Raw genomic sequence first — 22,014 nt, forward strand, 5'->3', positions numbered from 1 at the left:
GTGGCTGTTCCATCCTGTTTGGAACATACAGCCTTCAAGACTCTACTGTTCAGATGTTGACCAAGTAAATATTCTTGATCTTTATTTCCTTACTTGCAAAGTAAAGCAACTAATTTGTTCCTACTAGATTTTCCAAAGAGTCAAATAAAAGGAAAGTTCTTATTGGTTTCAGATGATAAAGACACATAATGGTGACCTGAATTGTATTGGTAGTTGTTTTATTTATTCTAAATGAACCAGCCCATCTAAGTTGAGGGGGAAAAGATGTTTGTTGTTCACTGGAAGTTTAACTGCACAAGAAAACATTTATATCACTTTTAACTTGACCTGTAGAATAGAAAGTCTTTTAGATAGAGTCAAAAAAGGAAAAACACAAGCAGTGGTGATACATTTTGAACAGTCAATTTCCATTTTTAATAAAAATTGTATTATAATATTATACACCTGAGTGCATCAAAATGCAATATTAAACCACACACATTTCCTTCCTAGCTACTGTGCCACATAAACATCTGGCCTCTTTAAGACTGTCTGATCTTGGCAGTGATCACAAATTACCTTTTACAAGTTGGTGTTTGTGATTTCTCTTTTTAAAAAGCCTTTTTTACTATGAAGAGTATCTTGGTTACATTCCTGTTGTTGTAAGAGAATATCCTCAGTCCATCAAGTTAAGAGAAAGGACTGTTTGAGGTTCATAGTTCCACAGTGAAACAGTTCTTCATGGCAGGTAGGTCAAAGCCGAGGGAGTGTTACAGCAAGCACAGGACATCCACAGTCAGGAAATACAACAAGAGAAGGTAGGGCAAGATTAAAGGCACAAATGCCTGTTCCCAGTGATTGACATCATCCAGCAAAGTCTGCACCTCTAACAAGCTACGCAATATATCCAAAAAGCAACACTAGCCAGGACAAAATGTTCAAACCTATGACAACATGGTGAATGGTGAATGTTTCTCATTTAAAGCAAAGCCTTCCACCTTGGTCGCCCTGTGTGGATGGTCACCTCTTAATGCAGAGGGCACACACTCTAACTTCGATGACCCCATTGTCTAAATCAGGGCCAGCACTGGCCTAAAGTACAAAATCTCAAGACAGATTCTCAACTAATGGTGCAGGCAAAATAACCTCTTAGTTATGACAACCCCTAGTGAAATCAAAAGAACAAATTATCTGCTTCTATCAGGCAGTGATACAGATCCAAGTTCTCCTTGTTCAAAATATCAGTCTGACTCATACACTCTCCTTACCATAGTCATATTTACATCCCTTTTTTATTAGATATTTTCTTTATTTACATTTCAAAAGCTATCCAGAAAGTTCCCTATACCCTCCCCTGCCCTGCTCCTTTTTAAATTTTTTATTGGTTATTTTCTTTATTTACATTTCAAATGTTATCCCTATTCACGGTTCTCCCCTCCAAAAAAAACCCTATCCCATCCCCCCTCCTCCTACTCCTATGAGGGTGTTCCCCCACCCACCCACTGACTCCTGGCTCCCTGCCCTCTCATTTACATCACTTTTTGCTCAGTTATTTCTCTCTCTATAGAAATATGATAGATAGATAGATAGATAGATAGATAGATAGATAGATAGATAGATAGATGATAGATAGATTATATATATAATATGTATATATATATGTATATATATATACACATATGAGCAATTAGAAATAATTATATAGAGTGATATACATAAATATATATGAGATATTGCAATATTTAGTTGAATGTGAACAATTAGAATTAACCACAACACAATGTGAATGTTGTCCTAACTTACATTTTCTATTATGGAACATACTAGGCCATTACTTTATAACTTAGTCTCAATCCTGCTACCAGATTTTTGCCATAAAAGACCTCTAGGTCATCCTCAGTCACCTCTGTAACATTGTGAGGCAGGCTTATTAGTTTAGTATATTTTCTTTACCTCCTGAGATTGGAAACTCCCATAAGAATGGCCCAGTATGCTCTGCTGACAGCACTTGAGGGCTTCTCTTGCCCAAAGATTCAAAATATTCCATATTTCTGCTGTAAGTAAATTCCAAAGGCCTAGGAAACACAAGGCCAGATAATCACAGAAAGAACACTGCCTGGTGCTTGAGATTGCTTTTTATATTAAAAAAGAGTATTGTAATCTAGATCTTAAGACCAATAGCTTAATAATTTAATGAAGTAAATTTTGTGGTATATATTTCAAAAGAATGAAAAACTCGGATTTGCTTAACTATTTTATAACCATATGACTAAAACAGACATTCACAGTCTAAACTTGTATTTTTTATTTAACAATATGTAAATTTTCAATTATGTGCAAAATACAAAATCAAATGTAATGATGAAATTCAAAAGAGAGGAAAAGGATGGAAAAGGCTTTGAAATATTCAGAAATTATGTATTATTTAATGACTTTTCTCAAAGCACACAAAACTTCCTTGTTTCTTAAGCTGTAAATAAAGGGGTTTAGCAGAGGAATCACAACTGTGTAGAACAGAGAATACATTTTATCCTGGTTTTCACCTGGTGCAGACCCATGACTCACATACATGAAAAGGAGGGTACCATAGAACAAAGAGACAGAGAGCAGATGGGCACTGCAGGTGAAGAAAGCTTTTCTTCTGCCCCTCTCAGACTTCATGTTCAGGACAGCAAATAGGACACGAGCATAAGAGACTACAATAGTCACAGAGGTACAGATTTGTATAGAAGAAGCAAAAATAAAAATTACCAATGCATTCAGAGATGCATCTGTGCAAGAAATTGTGTAGAGTGGCAAGATCTCACAGTAGAAATGATCAATAACATTAGATTTACAGAATGTTAATCTGAATAATAATCCCACATGAACTATAGGATTTAGAACACCAATTATATATGATAAACTGATTAACACAGTGCAGAGTCTTTTGGACATCACCACTAGATAGAGCAGAGGGTTGCATATGGCTACATAGCGGTCATAGGCCATCGCTACCAGGAGGAAAATTTCAGTAGTTGCACTGAAGCAAAAAAAATAATATTGGGCAAAACACTCACCCATGGATATTATGTCATTCTTATTTAAAAATTTCATAAGCATCTTTGGTGTCACAGAGGATGACGTGCAGGCATCAGCAAAGGCTAAATTTCCAAGAAAAAGATACATGGGTGTGTGAAGATGAGGGTCCTTCCAGATGAGAAAGATCAAGCCAAGGTTGCCCACCATGGTGATGACATAGATGAGGAAGAACACCAGGAAGAGGGGAACTTGAAGCTCTGGACGATCTGTTATTCCTCTAAGAACAAACTCAGTCAGCAGGGTGCTGTTTCCTTCCATAACACCCCCTCAGGATGCTCACTGCAAAGAGAGATGAGACAAAGAAAAGATAATCAAGAGTCTATGAGAACAGTACCAGATCATAGTCCCCTTTCACACATGTCAGGTGCTCCTTAATAAACAAGAAAGAACAAAGTGAACTCTTTCTGCTTTCAAAGCTTTCCTGAAATAGGAAACAATTTATCAACCATTTTGATGCATACATTTTATAATATGCAATTATCTGAAAACTAAACACATTCATAACTCATATTTTTAAACAAAACTTAGAATGGTAAAAATGGAAAATACACTTTGTACCAAATAAAACCAAGCTCAAGATGAAAAGTCCCATTGTATAAAGTGTTGCTTTACATGACGACATTTTCATTTTCATTTAAAATGGATTTTGAACATGCTGACACTTTCCAGTTCTGTAATGATAAATATGCACAAATGCAGCCAGCCTTAAGGTAGTCTGTGCACTTGAATCACTGCATTGATGACCTCAAATTAGGGCTATCAATTAGAATGATCAGGTTTGAGTATTCATATGAACAGAAATAGCCATGGAGTCTTAATGCAAGTACAGCCAAATGTATTTCCTACCAACATACACTTTTACCATTTTTAAATCTTCATAGCCCATTCTTTTTAGAGTTAGCTAACAGCTCCATACCAATATTTGTGATTTCAGTAAACTATTTTTCTCAAATAATTTGCTTTATCATTTTTAAAGGAGTGAAAACTAAAACTTTTTTTGCCAAAAATAGACAACAAACCATCTTGTAACAAAATGCACAGAAGAATTCAAATATTGTAACAAAAGGAGCAAAGGTATCCTCTGTGTCTTCATTTCAACTAAATTAAAAAAAAATAAACTGTTCTGTGAAATTAGCTCACTCCCATCTTTACTGGGAATAGGAAAGACGAGTTTTGCTTAGAGTTTTATTAGATTCTAAAACATTAGCAAACAAGCAGGTAAACCCTGTAATAATTACTAAATGTTCCACAGTCTTATAGCTTCCGAGCATTTAACATGAAACAGATGCTGCTGTGGTCGTCGACTTTCCCTCTCTAAATATTCACTGCAAACCCCTGGAATCCATTCACCAGGTGAACAAGCAGGCATAGATCATCCAAAGCCACATTGTCCTGTGAACCCAGGAACCACCAATTCATCTTGATTATGAAAATATCCAAAGTAAAAGTCACAAAGAGAAATTTTACTAAATAAGAATCACAGCACAGAGGTTCATTGCATGGAATCTTACACATTCACATGATTGAGCTCAAATCTTTGGTCTATAAATACATAGCTGTGAGTCACCTGGCTTTAGAGAAAACAAAGAGAATAACAAAATATTTCATTTAGCTTTTCAGGACTCCTGTGTGTCCTACTTGTTAGATGATTTCCTTAAAAAGATATTTACACTCATCATTCTCATGCAGTTATTGGCACATTAGGACAAATTTTGGGTAATGAAGTGTTTGAACTATATAAAAGAATAATATTATTTTTCTCACCAAATTCCTATGAAAATCTCTGCAGGCATGTATACAATAATAACTCCATGACAATACTCAAAGTTCAGGAAAAAAGAGGGTCCATAATAACCGCCCTTCTCACGTCCATGTACTTTAACAAAAGAAATTTCTAAGAGGCTTATTTATTTACTTCAATCTTATTTTTAAAGTCAATGTTAAAACTCCCTCAGCGCAAACAAAAACTCCCTGTAGAATAAAGAAATCTGCTGAGCATTGTTTATTATTCAGCTAATTATTACTAACAAACATATTATGATGGCCCTGCATAGTCTTGCATATTTTCTAAAACCAAAATATTAAAAGTCACTTGTCAATAAATATTTACTCCACTGACATTCTCTAGGTATTTTAGATGCAATTGACTCAATACTATTTTATGTTTAGGAAAATATTTTTGTTAGTATGCATATTGCATATCAGTATGGATACTACTTCCTTGAAAACTATAAAGTGTTCGCATAGCATTTTATAAGTTAAACACGTATTTATTAATTCAGGTTTGTTTCATACCATTCTCTCACTGAGAATAAATTTTATTGAACCATAAGATATTTCCAGTATGAATGCATTTCTCACATGTAAAATCAGCAAACTTATTGTGGCTTACTGTAATCAAATATCAAAAAATGATTAAGGTTATGGAAATATATAAAAAGTTAAAGAGAACAAATTGCTTCTATGTCACTGATTACTGGTGAATACTGACAGCATTTTCATTCAAGCATTCGAGATCTCTATCTACTCATCTCTTTTGTGTATATAGTATCAGTATATACTGGTAAAATCAAAATGATATAACTATACTTTATTAACAAAGTAAGTGACATATTTTCTAATCTCTTAACTTGAAAATTCACAGGCTTATTTCTCCTGGTTATAAAAGTTTTGTGAAAATAGTCCCACACCTAAGTCTCAAGGAATATTGGAGAAAGCAGGGCTGACAGACTGATTGTAAGAGCCAGAAGATCAAGGAGCTTGCTGTGAGGTTGTGTCTTCTAGGAAATTCAGGAGCAACACCCATAAAGTCTCAGCAACAATTGCTCACCAAATGTGAGCAGAGTCAGAATGACGTCAACAAACATGTCAAATTGCATGGAGAAAAGTTCATGAGACCTCAGCCCTCCACAATGAACTATAAGAAACTGAGGAAGGCGAAGAACAGGAGAAGAGGTCTTCCCCAGGGCCGAGCACACCAATTGGTTGTCCAGTGTCCAGGGGGGTCAGCCCTGAACACATGCAAAATAGGAAATTTATATGGACTGGACAGTTTCATGTAACAATTTTAATATATTGTATTTATATACTTACCTGAATGCAATATTAATTTTAGAAAAATAGATGCCATATATTTGAAGGAAAGTAGAGAAGGATATGTAGAATGTTTAAAAAGAGAAAAGGAAAGAGACAAATATTGTAATTAAGTCTCAAAAATGTCCTATGAATATCTCTTGTCTTAAAGTCTAAAATTGAAAAATATTGTGTGCATGTGTGTGTGTGTGTGTGTGTGTGTGTGTGTGTGTCACATGCACGCACTGTTATGGATGTAGTCTTACAATTTTGCCATGAGACTATGGGTGTATTGTGACCATTTACATTACATTACATATCCAGAAGCAACACATTTTGCCTTCTTATGCAAGCCACAGAAAATCAACATACTATGTTTGTGTATATACACATCACCACATAAACAAAGCACAAAATACCTTGACCGACATGATTTGGAAAAGCTATGACTTTTTAAAAAAACTATAACTTGGCCTAAATTTCTGAAAACCTGAAAATTATTGTTGCATGTATTTAATGAGTACAAATTGATGTTTTGATACATGCAGGCAGGACTTCATGATTAGCCATTGTCAGCACATTACGAATCCATCACAAAATGTCTTCTTATCCCACTGAAACCTTCTTCCTTTATCAGCCATTTCCTTAATCGGTCAACTCTTCAGGCTTTAGTAATTATGCATCTGCTCTGGTTTGTGTGTCACATAGTTTTAGATTCTGTATTTATGTGAGACTAGGTAGTGCTGAGCCTTCTAAGCCTGGGTAATTTCATTTAGCATATCATTCCTATTCACTCACATTTTTTTTCAAACAGCATAATTTCCATACCTTGGATAATATTCTTTTCATTTGTTCACCTCATTTTCGTTGTCAGTCCACCCATGGGCATGTAGGATATTTTAGTACATTGGACATTGTGAAAGGTACTACAGTGCACATGAGAGTGTGGACATCTCTTAGAATATTGATACTATGGATCTGCTTGTTGGTTTTGGAGCCAGTTCCATCCTGTTTGGAACATGTAGACTTGAAGATTCTGCCTCTAAGATGTTGACCAAATAAATAATATTCTTAGTCTTAATTTCCTCTCAGGCAAAGACAGTAATGTGGGCCTAAGAGGTTTCCAGAATCAAATGGAGAAAGGGAAGTTGCTGTCATTGGTGTCAGATGATAAAGACACAAAATGGTGACTTCAATTATATTGGAATTGTTTTACTTATTCATAAATAAAGCTGCCCATCTCTTCCAAAGAATAGGAGACACCTTAAATGAGATGTGTGCTGTTCACTGAAAATGTTGCTTAACTCTGTAGACAAAACAACTTTTACACCTCATTCTTTGAATCTTTTAGTTGCTATGCTGTCCCCATGTCGAATGCCTATCCCGAGTGACTGACTTCTTCCAGCAAATTCTTCACCTCCTAAAAGCTCCACAACCTTTCCAAGTAACAACACTAGCCATGAGTACAAACCTGTAACCCCATGTATTGTACAAAATTTTTATCCCAATCGAGGGTTTCTACCCCACCTTTAACCATTTAGTTCCTGGATAAAAGACATACACAACCTTTATATTTACAGTAAGTTTTAACAGCACAAGAGCTAGGCAGGGCAGATACCTACCCTCTATGCTATTAGAATCTATGTTTCTATTGATAACCACAAATTATTACTTACTACTTACTATGTTTCATCTGGGCTGCTATTAATTCCAATTTGCCATCCCTCAAGGTCATGTTTTCATGACTCACATAACCCATGGCATCTTTCTCTTCTCCCTTCACTTTCTTCTCTCCCTCATGGTTCTCCTCTGATCCCCAATCCGAGGAACCCTAAACCCTGCCTATGTTTCTTGTGCCTAGCTGTTGGCTGTCAATCAAAAATAACTTGGGGGCAAGGTCACACAGTGTCACTTGGATCTATGTGCAGATTCTCTCATCTCTATGACAACCAGGTCTTGGGGGTTAGAATTAGCATTATAATATTAACATTAGAATACAAGCAGCATCAGGATAACCCACTACTCCCACAGTGAACATGTCCCATTCAAACCAAAGCCTTCCACCCCTGGTTTCCCTGGCCTTATGGCCACCTCTTAATACAAAGAACATTCAATATAACTTTAATGACTCCATTGCCTTAGTAAGTTCAAGCACTGGTCAAAGGTCAAAATTTCAACTAATAACAGATGTAAGGTAGCATCTTAATTGTGAAACCCCTCTAAAAAAATCAAAAGAACAAAATACATATCTCTATCAGACAGTGATACAAACTAATCATTCCCACTCCAAAGGAACAAATGGGAGCATAGCAAGGAAAGATTGGACCAAAACAAGACCAATATCTAGCTGGGCAACACCACATCCTACAGTTCTATGTCCAGCAATTAAGATTACTATAGGAATCATCTCAGATACAAAGGGCTTACAAGGCCTGATCACTGCAACTCTGCTGTTTACGGCACACACAATCTCTATGCTGTGTCAACTCGATTCTATGTGTGCAGTTTTCCTCAGCAGATAGCTTAAGATTCTGGTACCTCCAAAGCCCTCATGTCACCAATGCTTTGCCTTCATGCTTCACACTAAGTTCTCTAAGAACCTCTTTGCATAGATCTAAGCTGCCACACATTGTCTAGCCACAGCAGCCTACCATGACTCCTTCTCACCTTTACACCTTACATTCCTTCAAAGGTAGTACCACGTGGCCAATGCCTTGAAGTTCTGCTGGCAGATTAAGATGTATTCTGTACACACTTGCACCACAGATATATTAGCTTCTATGTTTCTGAGGAAACACCCTGCTAGGCATTGCTTTCCAGGATCAAGAAACTATTTCTTTATTGTCAGGTAAAGTTCTCTGGTTTGAAATATATTTGTATTTTCACAAGTTGGAGTCTTTGATGTGTGGGGTTTTTCTACCCTCAAGGTATCTTCCTTATTGTCCCAGTGTAGAGGACCAGGGTTCACTTTGATGGAATGAATTCCTTAGTCAGTTACAGATGCTCTATACTCATCATTTTCTTATACAAAACTTCAATCTTACACACTTTCCTTACCATAGCCACACTTTAATATCTCTTTTTACTCAGATATTTATCTCTATCTGGATTGCCTGTTCACTGTCCTTGTCCCCTTTCTCTGTCGATCTTAATGAGAACAGTCAGAAATAACCACAACAACACCTGAATTGTACCCTAACTCAAACTGTCTAGTATGGAACATATTGGGCCATATACTTTTGTTTTTATTGATTATTTTATTTATTTACATTTCAAATGTTAATCCCCTTCCCAGTTTCCCCTCCATAAATCTCCCATTCCCTCCCCACTTCCATTGCTTCTATGAGAATGCTCCCCAATCCATTCACCCACTCCCACCTCACTGCCCTAGCATTCCCCTACAATGGGACATCGAGCCTTCACAGGGCCAAGGGCCTACCCTTCAATTGATGCTACAAGACCATCCTTTGCTACATACAGACCTGCAACCATGGGTACCTCCATGTGTTGGTTGGTGGTTTAGTCCTTGGGAGCTTTCAGTCTCAATAGAGTTTTTGAGGTCCCACCAGATTCTTTGCCATACTATACTGTGAAAGACCCCTAGGTCATCTTTTCTCACCTCTGTATAGCATCATGAAGCAGGCTTAATTGTTTAGTATATTTTCTCTATCTACTGACATTAAAAACACCCATTAGAATGACCTGATGCACTATGTTTACAGCACTTAAGGGTTTCTCTTCCCCAAAGTTTCAAACTACTCCATATTCCTATTGAATAGGAGTTTCAAAGACCTATGAAACACAAAATCAGGATAATCATGGTACAACACTGCCTGGTGACAATCTTCTGTAGGAGCTGCTTTCTGTAAAACATAAAGCATGGATTTGAGATTGCAATTACTGCAAAATACAGTCCCCAAGGCCAAGCTTAGAGCAAAGGGGCAGTTTGCATACACACTCAGGAAGCAGAGCATAAATAAGAAGAGAGGTGGGGCTCTAGGAACTCAAGGTCTGTTGATAGTGACCTTCCTCCTCCAGAAGGCTGCAAATAGTGCCACCCACTAGGGACTGTGTCCAGTGTCAGAGCCTATGGGGCCATTTCAAGTTCACAACAACAGTTCTGTCCCTTTTCCCTTCAGAAGGTTGAGTAAATAGTACAATCGGGTTTTCATATAGTCTACATTATGGCTTGTGCACTTATATGTGAAACTTGTTTCCCTCTTTCCCGTATTGATTCAACATGTAGAGAATTCATAAACAGTCATGGCAATAATATTCCTTGCTGATGCTGTTGATATTGTTTGGCTCAGACATTAAAGCACAGTGCATATGTTCACCTTGCTGCTAATGAGATCCAGTTGGAGACCTTGTCTAGGAGATGCACCCAGCTGTCTGGTTCAGGGCCAGAGAAATGAGTTAAAAGAAAAGGTATGCATAGGTTTAAAAAAGTTAGTCGTTTTGTAAGAATTTTAAATTTCTATGCTCCATTTTAAAATTTTTCTTTTAATTTTAAATACTTTTTGTTTGAGAACTTTTGATGAATGTAAATAAAATATTTATCCCTTTCATAGTAATCTTAAGTCTCCAGAAATACCCCCATTTAAGTGCTTGTGTAGGATTCCTTGTCAAATGTTGTATAAGTATTATACCTATATACTGGTAATATAATCGCAGTTTATTTAAACTATTTATATGTGCTTTTCTCAAGAATTATTTTAAAGAGAAAAATGGATTTTAAACAAATTATTTACACAACCCAACCTAAGATTGTTTTTTAATAAAACTAAATTCAAAGATATTTAATATAGATCTTAAGAATAAAAGTTTGTCAATCTAATGAAGAAATTAATGAAGCAACTTTCCAAGTGAGTATTAATTTTAAAACAACAAAAAACTGGATTAGATCTTAAGGCCTTTGATAACGATTTTATAACCATACTACTAAGACTGTCATTCACAATATAAATTTGTATATTTTATTTACTAATATGCAAATTTACAATTATGGGCAATATACAGGATTAAACAATACTATGCACTTCAAGTAAGAGGAGAGGTTGTAGAATGGACTTCAAAATACTCTGAAAATGGTTAACATTTTATGAATTTTTTCAGAGCACCCAAAACTTCCTTGTTTCTTAAGCTGTAAATAAATGGGTTTAGCAGAGGAATCACAACTGTGTAGAACAGAGAATATATTTTATCCTTTTGTTTACCTGATCCAGACCCAGGGCTCACATACATGAAGAGGAGGGTACCATAGAACAAAGAAACAGAGAGCAGGTGGGCACTGCAGGTGAAGAAAGCTTTTCTTCTGCCCCTCTCAGACTTCATGTTCAGGACAGCAAATAGGACACGGGCATAAGAGACTATGATAGTCACAGAGGTACTGATTTGTATGGAAGAAGCACAAATAAAAACGACCAATGTATTAAGAGATGGATCTGTACAAGAAATTGTATACAGTTGCAAGATTTCACAGTAGAAATGGTCAATTATATTGGATTTACAGAAAGTTAATCTAAATAATAATCCTATATTAAGTCCACAGTTTACAAAACCAATTATATAGGACATACTGATTAACACAGTGCAGAGTCTTTTGGACATTACCACTAGATAGAGCAGAGGGTTGCATATGGCTACATAGCGGTCATAGGCCATCGCAACCAGGAGGAAAATTTCAGTAGTTGCACTGATACAAAAAAAATAATATTGGGCAAAACACTCACCCACAGATATCATGTCACTCTTATTTAAAAATTTCATAAGCATTTTTGGGGTCACTGTGGTTGAAATACAAGCATCAGCAAAGGCTAAATTTCCAAGAAAAAGATACATGGGTGTGTGAAGATGAGGGTCCTTCCAGATGAGAAAGATTAAGCCAAGGTTGCCCACCATGGTGATGACATAGACGAGGAAGAACACCAGGAAGAGGGGGACTTGCAGCTCTGGACGATCTGTTATTCCTCTGAGAACAAATTCTGTCAGCAGGGTGCTGTTCTTCTCCATGATCCTCTCTCAGAGTGTTCTCTGCAAAGAGAGATGAGGCAGAATATCTGAACAAAACTAGCTGAGACTCTACTCTTCTGAACTTGTGATTCATTTGTTCCTTAATCAAGAAATATGTAATGTTTCTGCATGTAAAGTCACACAGGAAACACAGAGTATTTTCTGGCTTCTGCTAGACTAAATTTTAACTTGCAATTATCTGAAAATTAAATGAGTAGGCTATTGAAGCCAGTCTGTTTGGCTTTGTGCAAGTTACTCTTAGTTACCACAAATGATGCACATACTTATGACAGATCTGTTATAAAGGGAATTTAAAATAGCCAAGTGTATAGTGCATTTTATGCTAAAATATATTTTAAAAGACTAGTTGAATATGAAAAGCCTCTTTCCCAATTTCTCATCAATTTTTTCAAGTATTTTGATGAGATTACATTCACTATACAAGGTAATCATTTATCTAATGGCATTTCAATTCATGTGTAAAAGTCCTTTGTACATATTCATTTCCCAAGAGGCCCCTTGAATTTCCTTCCTCTTTCCTCTAGTCCCCATTTCCTATGAAAATTTTCCATTTCTACTTTAATTATATAACTTTCAAATAGTTTATGGAAACCCAGAGTGATTATGTTTTTGTTATTATATCCATTATTCTTTTATCCAAAGACATTGTCAGGTAAGAAGATGGGCATAGAAATCTTACTTATGCTCTTTTGTTTCACTTTTTATTATGTTATCAAATACACATTTACTAGAAAAATCACAGAATTAATTCCTATTGTATTTTTTTCTTGATGAAATATATGACTAAAATTACCAAAGTGCAGATGAGATAGGACTTATAAAAAAAGAAAGATATAAGTATAATTGTTAGAGTTCTCAGTATCTGAATTCTACATAAGTGGTAAATTATAATTTCCATATAGGAAATTAAGTGAGAGAAAATTTAACAAATTGATTGTTAATTACTATAGATATAATTGGGAAGGTAAAAAATTTCAACATTTCTGGTGCCCACAAATGTAATAAATGAGAAAAGATAGAATGGATGATGGAGAAAACCAGAAGAAGGAAATTCAAATCAACACCACCATCATGCATTTCTGTAATGACAAATTATGCATATTCCTGCATGTGACTCTGTTTTATACCTTGACTTCACTGTGTTGATGATTTAAAAATAAAAGTTGAGAAGTAGGAAAAACACACTTATATAACCAAGAATTTTATTAATAAGGCTATACTTGCTCTTTTAGTAGAATCTGATCAATCAATTGGCTTTACTACCAACTTAAACTTTCATGTTTATTGTCATCATCAACTTTTTATACAATTAGATAATGACATCATGCTTAAATACATGACGCCAAACAACTAATTTCTTCAACAAATGTCAAATTAAATGTGAAAGGGAAAAGTATGTTTGCAAAATATAATTTAAAACAATAGAAACATGGAGAACTGAAATATTTTGTAGAAAGGTGTGTAAGGTTTTTTCTACAAAATGGGAAAACTTCCTGTCAAGTGTGTTCTCTATAATTATAGAGAATAAGAAAAAGAAAAAGTACTTGTAATTTTATTAGGCATGTAAACAAATTAACAGAGCAACTAGTGTCTGTGTACTAATTATTAACTATTCTATAATCAGGTCTCACAAAACATAAAATTATCACTATACAAATCTTCCAAAAATTGTTAATTCCTCTTATTGTGATTGTATTGATTTTTGTTTTTGTGTTTCTATGTGCATATTTTAAAGGGAAGAGAAACTGAATAAGGTTTATAAGTCTGATATTCTTGAAATATCTCAATCTCTCAGAAACCCTATAGAGTCTACTGCTGTGAAATAGCCTGTATGATTGAATTCTGATTATCATGATCCATCATATCAGAAACAGTCATTTTGATTCACTTAATCCTCAAAATGTGGACTTCTCAAAGCTCAGACTGTGGAATATTCCTCTCCAAATCTCTTCCAAATGCATGAGAATTACCTGCATCATTAAAATTGATTTTATGGATCTTGTATGGAAACTTTCAGTGAAAATAATGTATTTGTTTTGGATTTCTGTGGTGGCTACATCAAAAAGAATTTTAAAAATCCCTAAGTATATTAGCTGACCTCTCTAAAAGTCAGGAGTCTAAAGTCTGAATCGCTGGATAACATATAGGACTATGAGTCAGCTACACTACCTTTACAGACTCAGGGAAAATCCCTCTCTTTGCCTTCTAGCCTCTAATGGCTGTTGCCATTCTTTAGTTTCTACTCCAACATTTGCTTCAACTTTCCTGGGTTCTTCTCTAAGTTTCTTCCTGGTACCTTATCTATGTTTCTTCTGTTATTGCTTTTATTAATATTTTGATGATATAATTAATCAGCCTTTCTCTCTTCCCTGTCCTCCCTTCAAACCCTCTCATCTCCAATCTCTTTCAAATTTATGTCTTCTTTTACAATTGTTATTGCATGTATACTTGCATATAAATATACATACATATTCCTAAATATAATCTGTTCAATCTGCGTATTATTTGCATGTACATTTTAGGGATAGCTTTTTGGCTCTGAGCATCAGATTGCTATGCTCTTCTCTGAGGAGGGCCATCTCTCCCACCTCCAGCTCCTTCGTTGTCTATAATTTTTCTTGTAGGCTTGAGGCCTTGTGGACTTTTCTCTGTACCTGTTTTTTAAGAGATAGAAAGAGAAAACCATGATCAAAATACACTATATAAAAAATTAGATAAAAATGAAAAACAATCTGATACACCCAATGTAACAGATGTGGCAAACTCTTCTTTGCTTTATGTTATAAAAGACTACATAAACCTAGAACCAGCGGAGGAATCAGGAACAGACAGCTTAAAAAGTCAAATGATCCTATGATCCTCAGGTTGTGTAAAGTGTAACTGACACTGGAACACTTGCCAAGTAAAATTCAGGCAGGATAACTTACTTTATAAAATATTAAATTCTAGTTTTATAACACCATCTTAATAAAGGGCATATACCCCAAACTTTCAGGTTCATGATTCCATCAGAATTACTATTACACAGACACAAGAAGCTTGTTTTAGGGCTCATGAAATGTGTTGGGTTTTCTGAGATGTATTACCCCATAGCCTGTAAGAATATGATTCTTCACTATTATTAATGGGAATCATAGCAAAGAGAAGGACCACAGGAAGTCTTACAAATTCATGTGATTAATCTCAAATCTTTAGTCCATAAACAGATAGTTGTAAACCCATAGATATTTAGAGACAGTGAACAAAATATTTCATTTAGATTTTTAGGAATGATTTATGTCCTATTTGTTAGCTAGGTTCCCTAAAAAATATTTTTATATAAACTGACGTATTATGAGAAACTCTTGATATAGAAATGATTAAATGTTTAAAATGAGAGTAAAATAAAATATCATTTCTGAAAAAAATAACTATGACAAGGTATATAGACATAGATGCCACAAAGTCTACATCTTCATGAAGACACTTACTCTGCAGGAACAAGGGTATCAGTGACAACTGTCCTTCTCACAGCAGTTTTCTCTAAGGAATGCAGTTTGGAGGGAGTGACATTTATTTCTTCCCTTCTCTAACACACTTTTAGTATAAAACCTCTCTCAATGACACGAAAAATTCCCCAAAGGATAAAGCCAATCTGTTGGGCTTTGTTCACTAATGAGCAACCAAAATTAACAGATGATTGTAACTGCCCTTACATAAGATTTTTTTTCTCTCACAGTAAAAAGTTGTAATCCAATTAAAGTAATGTGAAATGTTTCCTCCACTGAGATTCTTCAGGTAATGTATCACTGGTTTTCTATCAAAACTTGAACCTGAGCAACAAACAATAAATATCATAGAAAAATATGTATGTGAATATATATTATATGAGAATATGTATATTAATTTTCTTTCTCACAGTTATCAAATAGTCCCATAATATTTGCTACATTGAACCAATGTTCTGAGAATTCAGCACCTATTAATAGGTTAGTAGATTGAATCACACCTATGCCATTGAGAATATATTTTATTATATATGGTGTACATATGAAATCATTTCTCATATATGAAACCAACAAACTTAGTGTTGTTCACTCAAATCATATCTGAAAATTATTAAAGAAAATAAAAGTGCACAATATCAGAAAATAAATGCTATAATCTCCCTTATCATGGATGAATACAAGTAATATTTGAATACATGAAACAAACATCTACCCATTCATCTGTTTGTATTTGTATGTTATTATTATCATCGTTATTGTTGATGTTGTTGTTATACTATTAAAATCAAAATGAAATATAACACAAAAATGTATCACCTTTAAAGGGAAAAGAGGAGGACTAGAGAAGTTTGGTTCCCAGCACATTACTTTGTTCAATGTAACATAGAGGCACCTGAAACTCCAGTTCTAGGGGATCAAACACCCTCTTCTGATCTCCAATGGCTTCTGCATGCATGGGATGCACATCCAAACAGCCAGGCAAACTTATATACACATAGAATATTTTATTTTATTTTATTTTATTTTATTAATTAAAACTGAATGAAGAAATCCTATGGACTAGTTGCTATTTTATTTTTAAAAATACAATTTGTTAAAAAGAAGTTTGAAAGTAGATAGCCTTCATGGGAGAAGAATCTTGCTCTCAGAAAACAGGAGTTATTAAATATATGTCTTTGTGTTGACCACAGGTTACTTCTTTGTTCAATATTGGCCAGAGACCAGCACAGACTATGTTATTCATTGCCCATGAGAGTTAGACCTTAAAATCTTATTGCTAAAGACAGTACATATTTTAATCACAGAACACAGATAAATTATTCTTGAACTGACAAGAAAAAATCCCTCTCTGCTGGATAGTTTTCGTCACACTCAAAGGTGCTATTAAGAATCCTAGAGGAGAACACCATTAATTATATTACCTGGCTGTTAACCATTTAAACTATAATAGCGTCCTTGTAGGAAAAATCTGACCACAGTTGCAATTGTGGCATAGCTGTATGAGAGTAACCCACTGCTTCCCTACTGGTTTTAGACCTACTCCGTAAAGAAAATTATATCTGACATTTTAAATCTGAGAAGGAAATATGACTGGGGAGGTCTTAAGTCCTCTAGGAGAACCTACTAATGATTGGTTTTGCTACTAATGATTGGTGTCAAACTTCCAGGAAAACTGTCCTGTTTATACTCATATACCTAAGTACTGCTCTCAGCCTTGATCAGAAAAGCTTCAGTTTGCAGTGGGGAACAGTTAATACACAGACATCTAACTAGCTAATGCTCTGGGAACAAATGACTGTTAATTTCACAGCCTTAAATGCAATATTTAAAGCTTCCTTCCTAGGCTGACAGAGCATTACACAAAAAGGAGCCAAAGATTGGAAGAGCTACAAGATAGAAGGAGTGATACAAATTGCTGTCTTGTAGAAATGACATAGCTCTTACATACATGCATAAAAACTAATAATGGCAACCTACACAAAACCTACATGGTTGGGCTCATCAAAAACTCCATCATGAATGGAGGAATGGATCATGTGACCTCATTGACAATGGAACTACAGACATTTAAATGTTAAAGAGGGAAATATTGTCAAATTCTCCAGTACTGTAGTCACTCATAAATTGTTCTTGTTCAAGTGAACTCTGACATATCCTCATATTGGTAATCCTAATTCAGTGGAATACCCTATCCTTCACATAAAAGACATAAAGTAGAGTGTCATCTTGGGAAGAAGATATTTGATGAGAGACAGAGAGGATAATGACATCTATTTTGAATATTAACATTATATATTAAATCTGTGGATTTATTAAAAAATTAGAAGAAAAAAATAAATGCTAATGCAACTTAGAGAAAGAGAAGCCATCATGATCATTTGGAAAGGGAGAGTATAAACTTGTTCAACAATCATGGATGTCAGAGCATGAATTTCTCATATAGCTAAAAGAAAGAAGGAAAAAAAGAAAGAAAGAAAGAAAGAAAGAAAGAAAGAGAGAGAGAGAGAAAGAGAGGGAGAAAGAGAGAGAGAAAGAGAGAAAGAAAGAGAAAGAAAGAAAGATATCATAAGACACAGCTATGTCATTCCTGGGCATATACCCAAATAACTACATTCTCTAATAGAGTACCTGAACACAAGCTCTGTATGATACACATCCTTGATGATCTTAGTTTTGAACTTTTTGTTTGTGTGATTAAACTGGAGGGAGGAAAGCAAAAGAGTAAGATTAGGATATGGGGATATAGGTAAAGTCTAGTTTGGGACAGTAAAGTACAGTATATAAAAAAATAGGAGCTAACAGTAGTGAGGATACAGGGCAATAAGGATGCAGAGATATGGGAAGGTCCTAGGAGGGCAAATCAAAACTCCAGATGCATGAAAAATCTGTATAAAAGAAAAAGTAAGAAGAAAGTATCCAGAGAGAAAAAATGGGGATAGGAGAGAGTCAAGGTGTGTGTGTGTGTGTGTGTGTGTGTGTGTGTGTGTGTGTGTGTGTGTGTGTATGTGTACATTTTTTACCAAAAAAAAAAGAAAAACAATGCAACAGAGACTGATAGAAAAGTGACAATGCAAGGTAAAAAATATTTACCGAAAGCAATGATCAACCTCTGTCAGATGAAGAAACATTCAACATGTTCTGATATTGATTGCTTAGAAGAATCAGTGTTACTGCTAGTATTGTTTTTTAGGCTCTATCAAATGCAATGTGAAATGTGTAATATACAATTATTATATAAAACCTAAAGATATCCCTGTCCTACACAGATTATGTAATCACAAATCTGAGAGAATGAATTAAGATGATTTTAAATGATAGGTTTTAGTTCAATTAACAAAGAAACCTATGAATTTGAAAACAAACTAACAATATTAGCAATTTAAATAATTATAATAGAAGAAGTTTAAACTGAGGTACTCTGTCTTTCTAATTAATTCTGCTGCCGGAATCCATAGGTGTTTTAAGGGGAACCTCATCTTCAAGTGCAGAATAACTCTTCTTTAATAAATTATAGAGACAGCAGAGGATCCCAAATCAATAGAAGTTATTGCATTTTCCCTTAATTGCCTGCCAGAAATATATGGTAAGGCTCTGTCACTGAAAGCACTGTACACTGCCTCACAAAAGGGAGACAATGGACTGAAGCCAGGATAGAAGGTTTCTCCCTGATAAGCAGCCCTGTCCTTCATAGGACCAAAAGATGTTATTTAGGCTACAGGGAGAGTAAACTCATCAATAGATCAAACATCCGTCAGGCAATCTGTGCCCAGTGATTCAGAACCAGCACAATAATTAGGGTCAAATTATTGCTTACTGATTGGGTTTTATAAGCACTGCAAGGAAAGAGGTCTATACCCAGAATTGTAAACCACCTGACCAAAATCACCTAGCTAATGAGTTCATAAGTACAGTACTGTAAACTTCACTAATTTGCTTTATAGACACATATTATTAGCCACAGACTAGTGTAGTGTATCTTTCAGCCTAAATTACAGGAGCTTCTTAATGTGAAGGACAATGGTTAATACAGTCTCAAAAAAAAAGAGATTGAGAATGAAATAGAACATAGGTGACATGACAAATTGCAGGGGAAGGCAGAGGCATCGAAATGGTGTAAACATTTTGTTCATGAATGAAATTCTTTTTAAAACACAATTGTTTCAACAACTGGCCAAAATTTTGAAAATGAGCAACTGCTGAGTTCTCTGCCGTGAGTAGTCTAAATATAATCACTTCTTCCAAGTCCTAAGGAACATGATAGTAGAGTGGGCAGAGGAGTGTAACAGCCAGAGAAGGGCAGGGGGGGGGGGGGGTCAGTGAAACCCTGTCTTCTGTATTCGACATGGTCATTGCAATTATGCACCAACAGCAGTGGAGAACATCCACATAGACAAAGACAGGAAAGTAGGATAGGGGACACTTTGGCAGTGAGAGAATCAGCATGTATATGGGAAGAGGATGACAGGGAACAGTGTCAGATGATACATATGACCACATGTGGGGCAAATGTGTATAAATCAGAAAAAAATAATCAGTAGAGGCAAGAGATAATCTATACATATGACACATGGAGTTTTTCTTTCAATAATTTAAAGACATATGTCAACTCAAGGAAAGCTTACTAATCTAATAAAGACAATAATTTTAGGGACAATTCATACTCTCCTTTGACTGTGAACTAGAAAACAATTTATATTATATCTTTCCTTAAAGACGTCATTATTTTGTGATGATAATAATACAAATAATAACACAAGACAGCCATTTTTAGTCTATATTCTATTGCTTTATTCACAATATGGAAATACAATCCTATTACATCCAAAGTACAGGGCCAAAATCTTATCATGCACTTATAAAGAGACAATCTGGTGATACAAAGCATCTTCGAGTTTTCAGAAAACAGTCATCATTCTCTGAGTTTTCTCAAGGCAGCAATGACTTCTTTGTTTCTTAGGCTGTAAATGAAGGGGTTTAGCAGAGGAATGATAATGGTATAGAACAGTGAATACATTTTACCCTGATAATTATCTGTGTCAGAGCCAGAGAGTACATACATGATGAAAAGAGTGCCATACAACAAAGACACAGATGACAAGTGGGAACTGCAAGTAGAGAAGGCTTTGTTTCTGCCCCTCTCAGACTTTGTTCTCAGGATGGCAAAGAGGACACGGACATAGGAGACTATAATACTCATGAAGGTACTCACTTGTAATAAAATACCCATAATGAAAACTACCAGTACATTGATAGATGGGTCGGTGCAAGAAATCCTATAAAGTGGCAGGATGTCACAGTAGAAATGATCTACTACATTGGAACTACAAAACGTTAACCTAAATAACAATCCCACATGAAGTAGACCATGTAGAAATGCAATTAGATAGGATACACTTATGAACTGAATACAGAGTCTGTTGGACATCACCACTACATAGAGCAAAGGATTGCATATGGCTACATAGCGGTCATAGGCCATCACTACCAGGATGAAACATTCCGCGCTTGCACTTAGACAAAAAAAATAAAATTGAGCAAAACACTCACCCATGGATATCATGTCATTCTTATTTGAAAATTTCATAAGCATCTTTGGTGTCACAGAGGATGAAGTACAGGCATCAGCAAAAGCCAAATTTCCAAGGAAAAGGTACATGGGTGTGTGAAGATGAGGGTCCTTCCAGATGAGAAAGATTAAGCCAAGGTTGCCCACCATGGTGATGACATAGATGAGAAAGAACACCAGGAACAGGGGGACTTGCAGCTCTGCACGATCTGTTATTCCTCTGAGAACAAATTTAGTCAGCTGGGTCCTGTTCAGCTCCATCACACCCCCTCAGGCTGCTCACTACAAGCAGAGAGGAGATTATTGTAAATATAACAAAGACTCAGTAGGAATGTGGTCAGATTGAGTCTACTTTAATATACCCAGGTACTCCACAATTCACAATAAGGATAATGTTCTGTTCCTTCTCTTTAAACATACTAGAAATAAATAAATACAGTAAATATTTTGTGCATAGTTTTAGTGTAGAAATTTTCAACATCCAATTACCTCAAAACAATAATGTGATCATAAATATTAATTTACCTGATCTCATGCATATCTGATTTTATCATAAAGTATGTATATGGGTGAGATTATAAGCATATATATACATACATATATATTAGAACTACAAAGTACATAATATGTTTTATAATAAAATGGCACAGGAGGAGGGAATTGAAAACAGTATCACCACATCGCATTTCTGTAATGCTAAAATTATGCAGAATCCTGTATATAATGCAGTCTATAATACATAGCACAGCACTGGTAAGCTAAAATCCTGGATATAATGCAGTGCTATAATACATA

At 35.2% G+C, this 22,014-nt stretch overlaps 3 protein-coding genes across 3 annotated transcripts; all 3 read right to left on the minus strand.

Moving 5' to 3' along the window:
* Positions 1-2,400: 2,400 nt before the first annotated feature.
* On the minus strand, positions 2,401-3,318 carry LOC110311682 (olfactory receptor 5AC1-like). The gene has a single exon (XM_021185149.2). The coding sequence runs from the start codon at positions 3,316-3,318 to the stop codon at positions 2,401-2,403; it is 918 nt and encodes a 305-aa protein (XP_021040808.1).
* A 7,905-nt stretch (positions 3,319-11,223) lies between these two features.
* LOC110311689 (olfactory receptor 5AC1-like) lies at positions 11,224-12,147 on the minus strand. Its single transcript, XM_021185155.2, has one exon. It carries the CDS (start codon positions 12,142-12,144, stop codon positions 11,224-11,226), a length of 921 nt encoding a protein of 306 aa, XP_021040814.1. The 5' UTR covers positions 12,145-12,147.
* An 8,415-nt stretch (positions 12,148-20,562) lies between these two features.
* LOC110311822 (olfactory receptor 5AC1-like) lies at positions 20,563-21,480 on the minus strand. Its single transcript, XM_021185376.1, has one exon. It carries the CDS (start codon positions 21,478-21,480, stop codon positions 20,563-20,565), a length of 918 nt encoding a protein of 305 aa, XP_021041035.1.
* Positions 21,481-22,014: the final 534 nt, after the last annotated feature.

The sequence above is a fragment of the Mus caroli genome, unplaced genomic scaffold (genome assembly GCF_978045245.1).
Source record: "Mus caroli unplaced genomic scaffold, Mus_caroli_1 scaffold_17, whole genome shotgun sequence".
Taxonomy (NCBI): domain Eukaryota; kingdom Metazoa; phylum Chordata; class Mammalia; order Rodentia; family Muridae; genus Mus; species Mus caroli.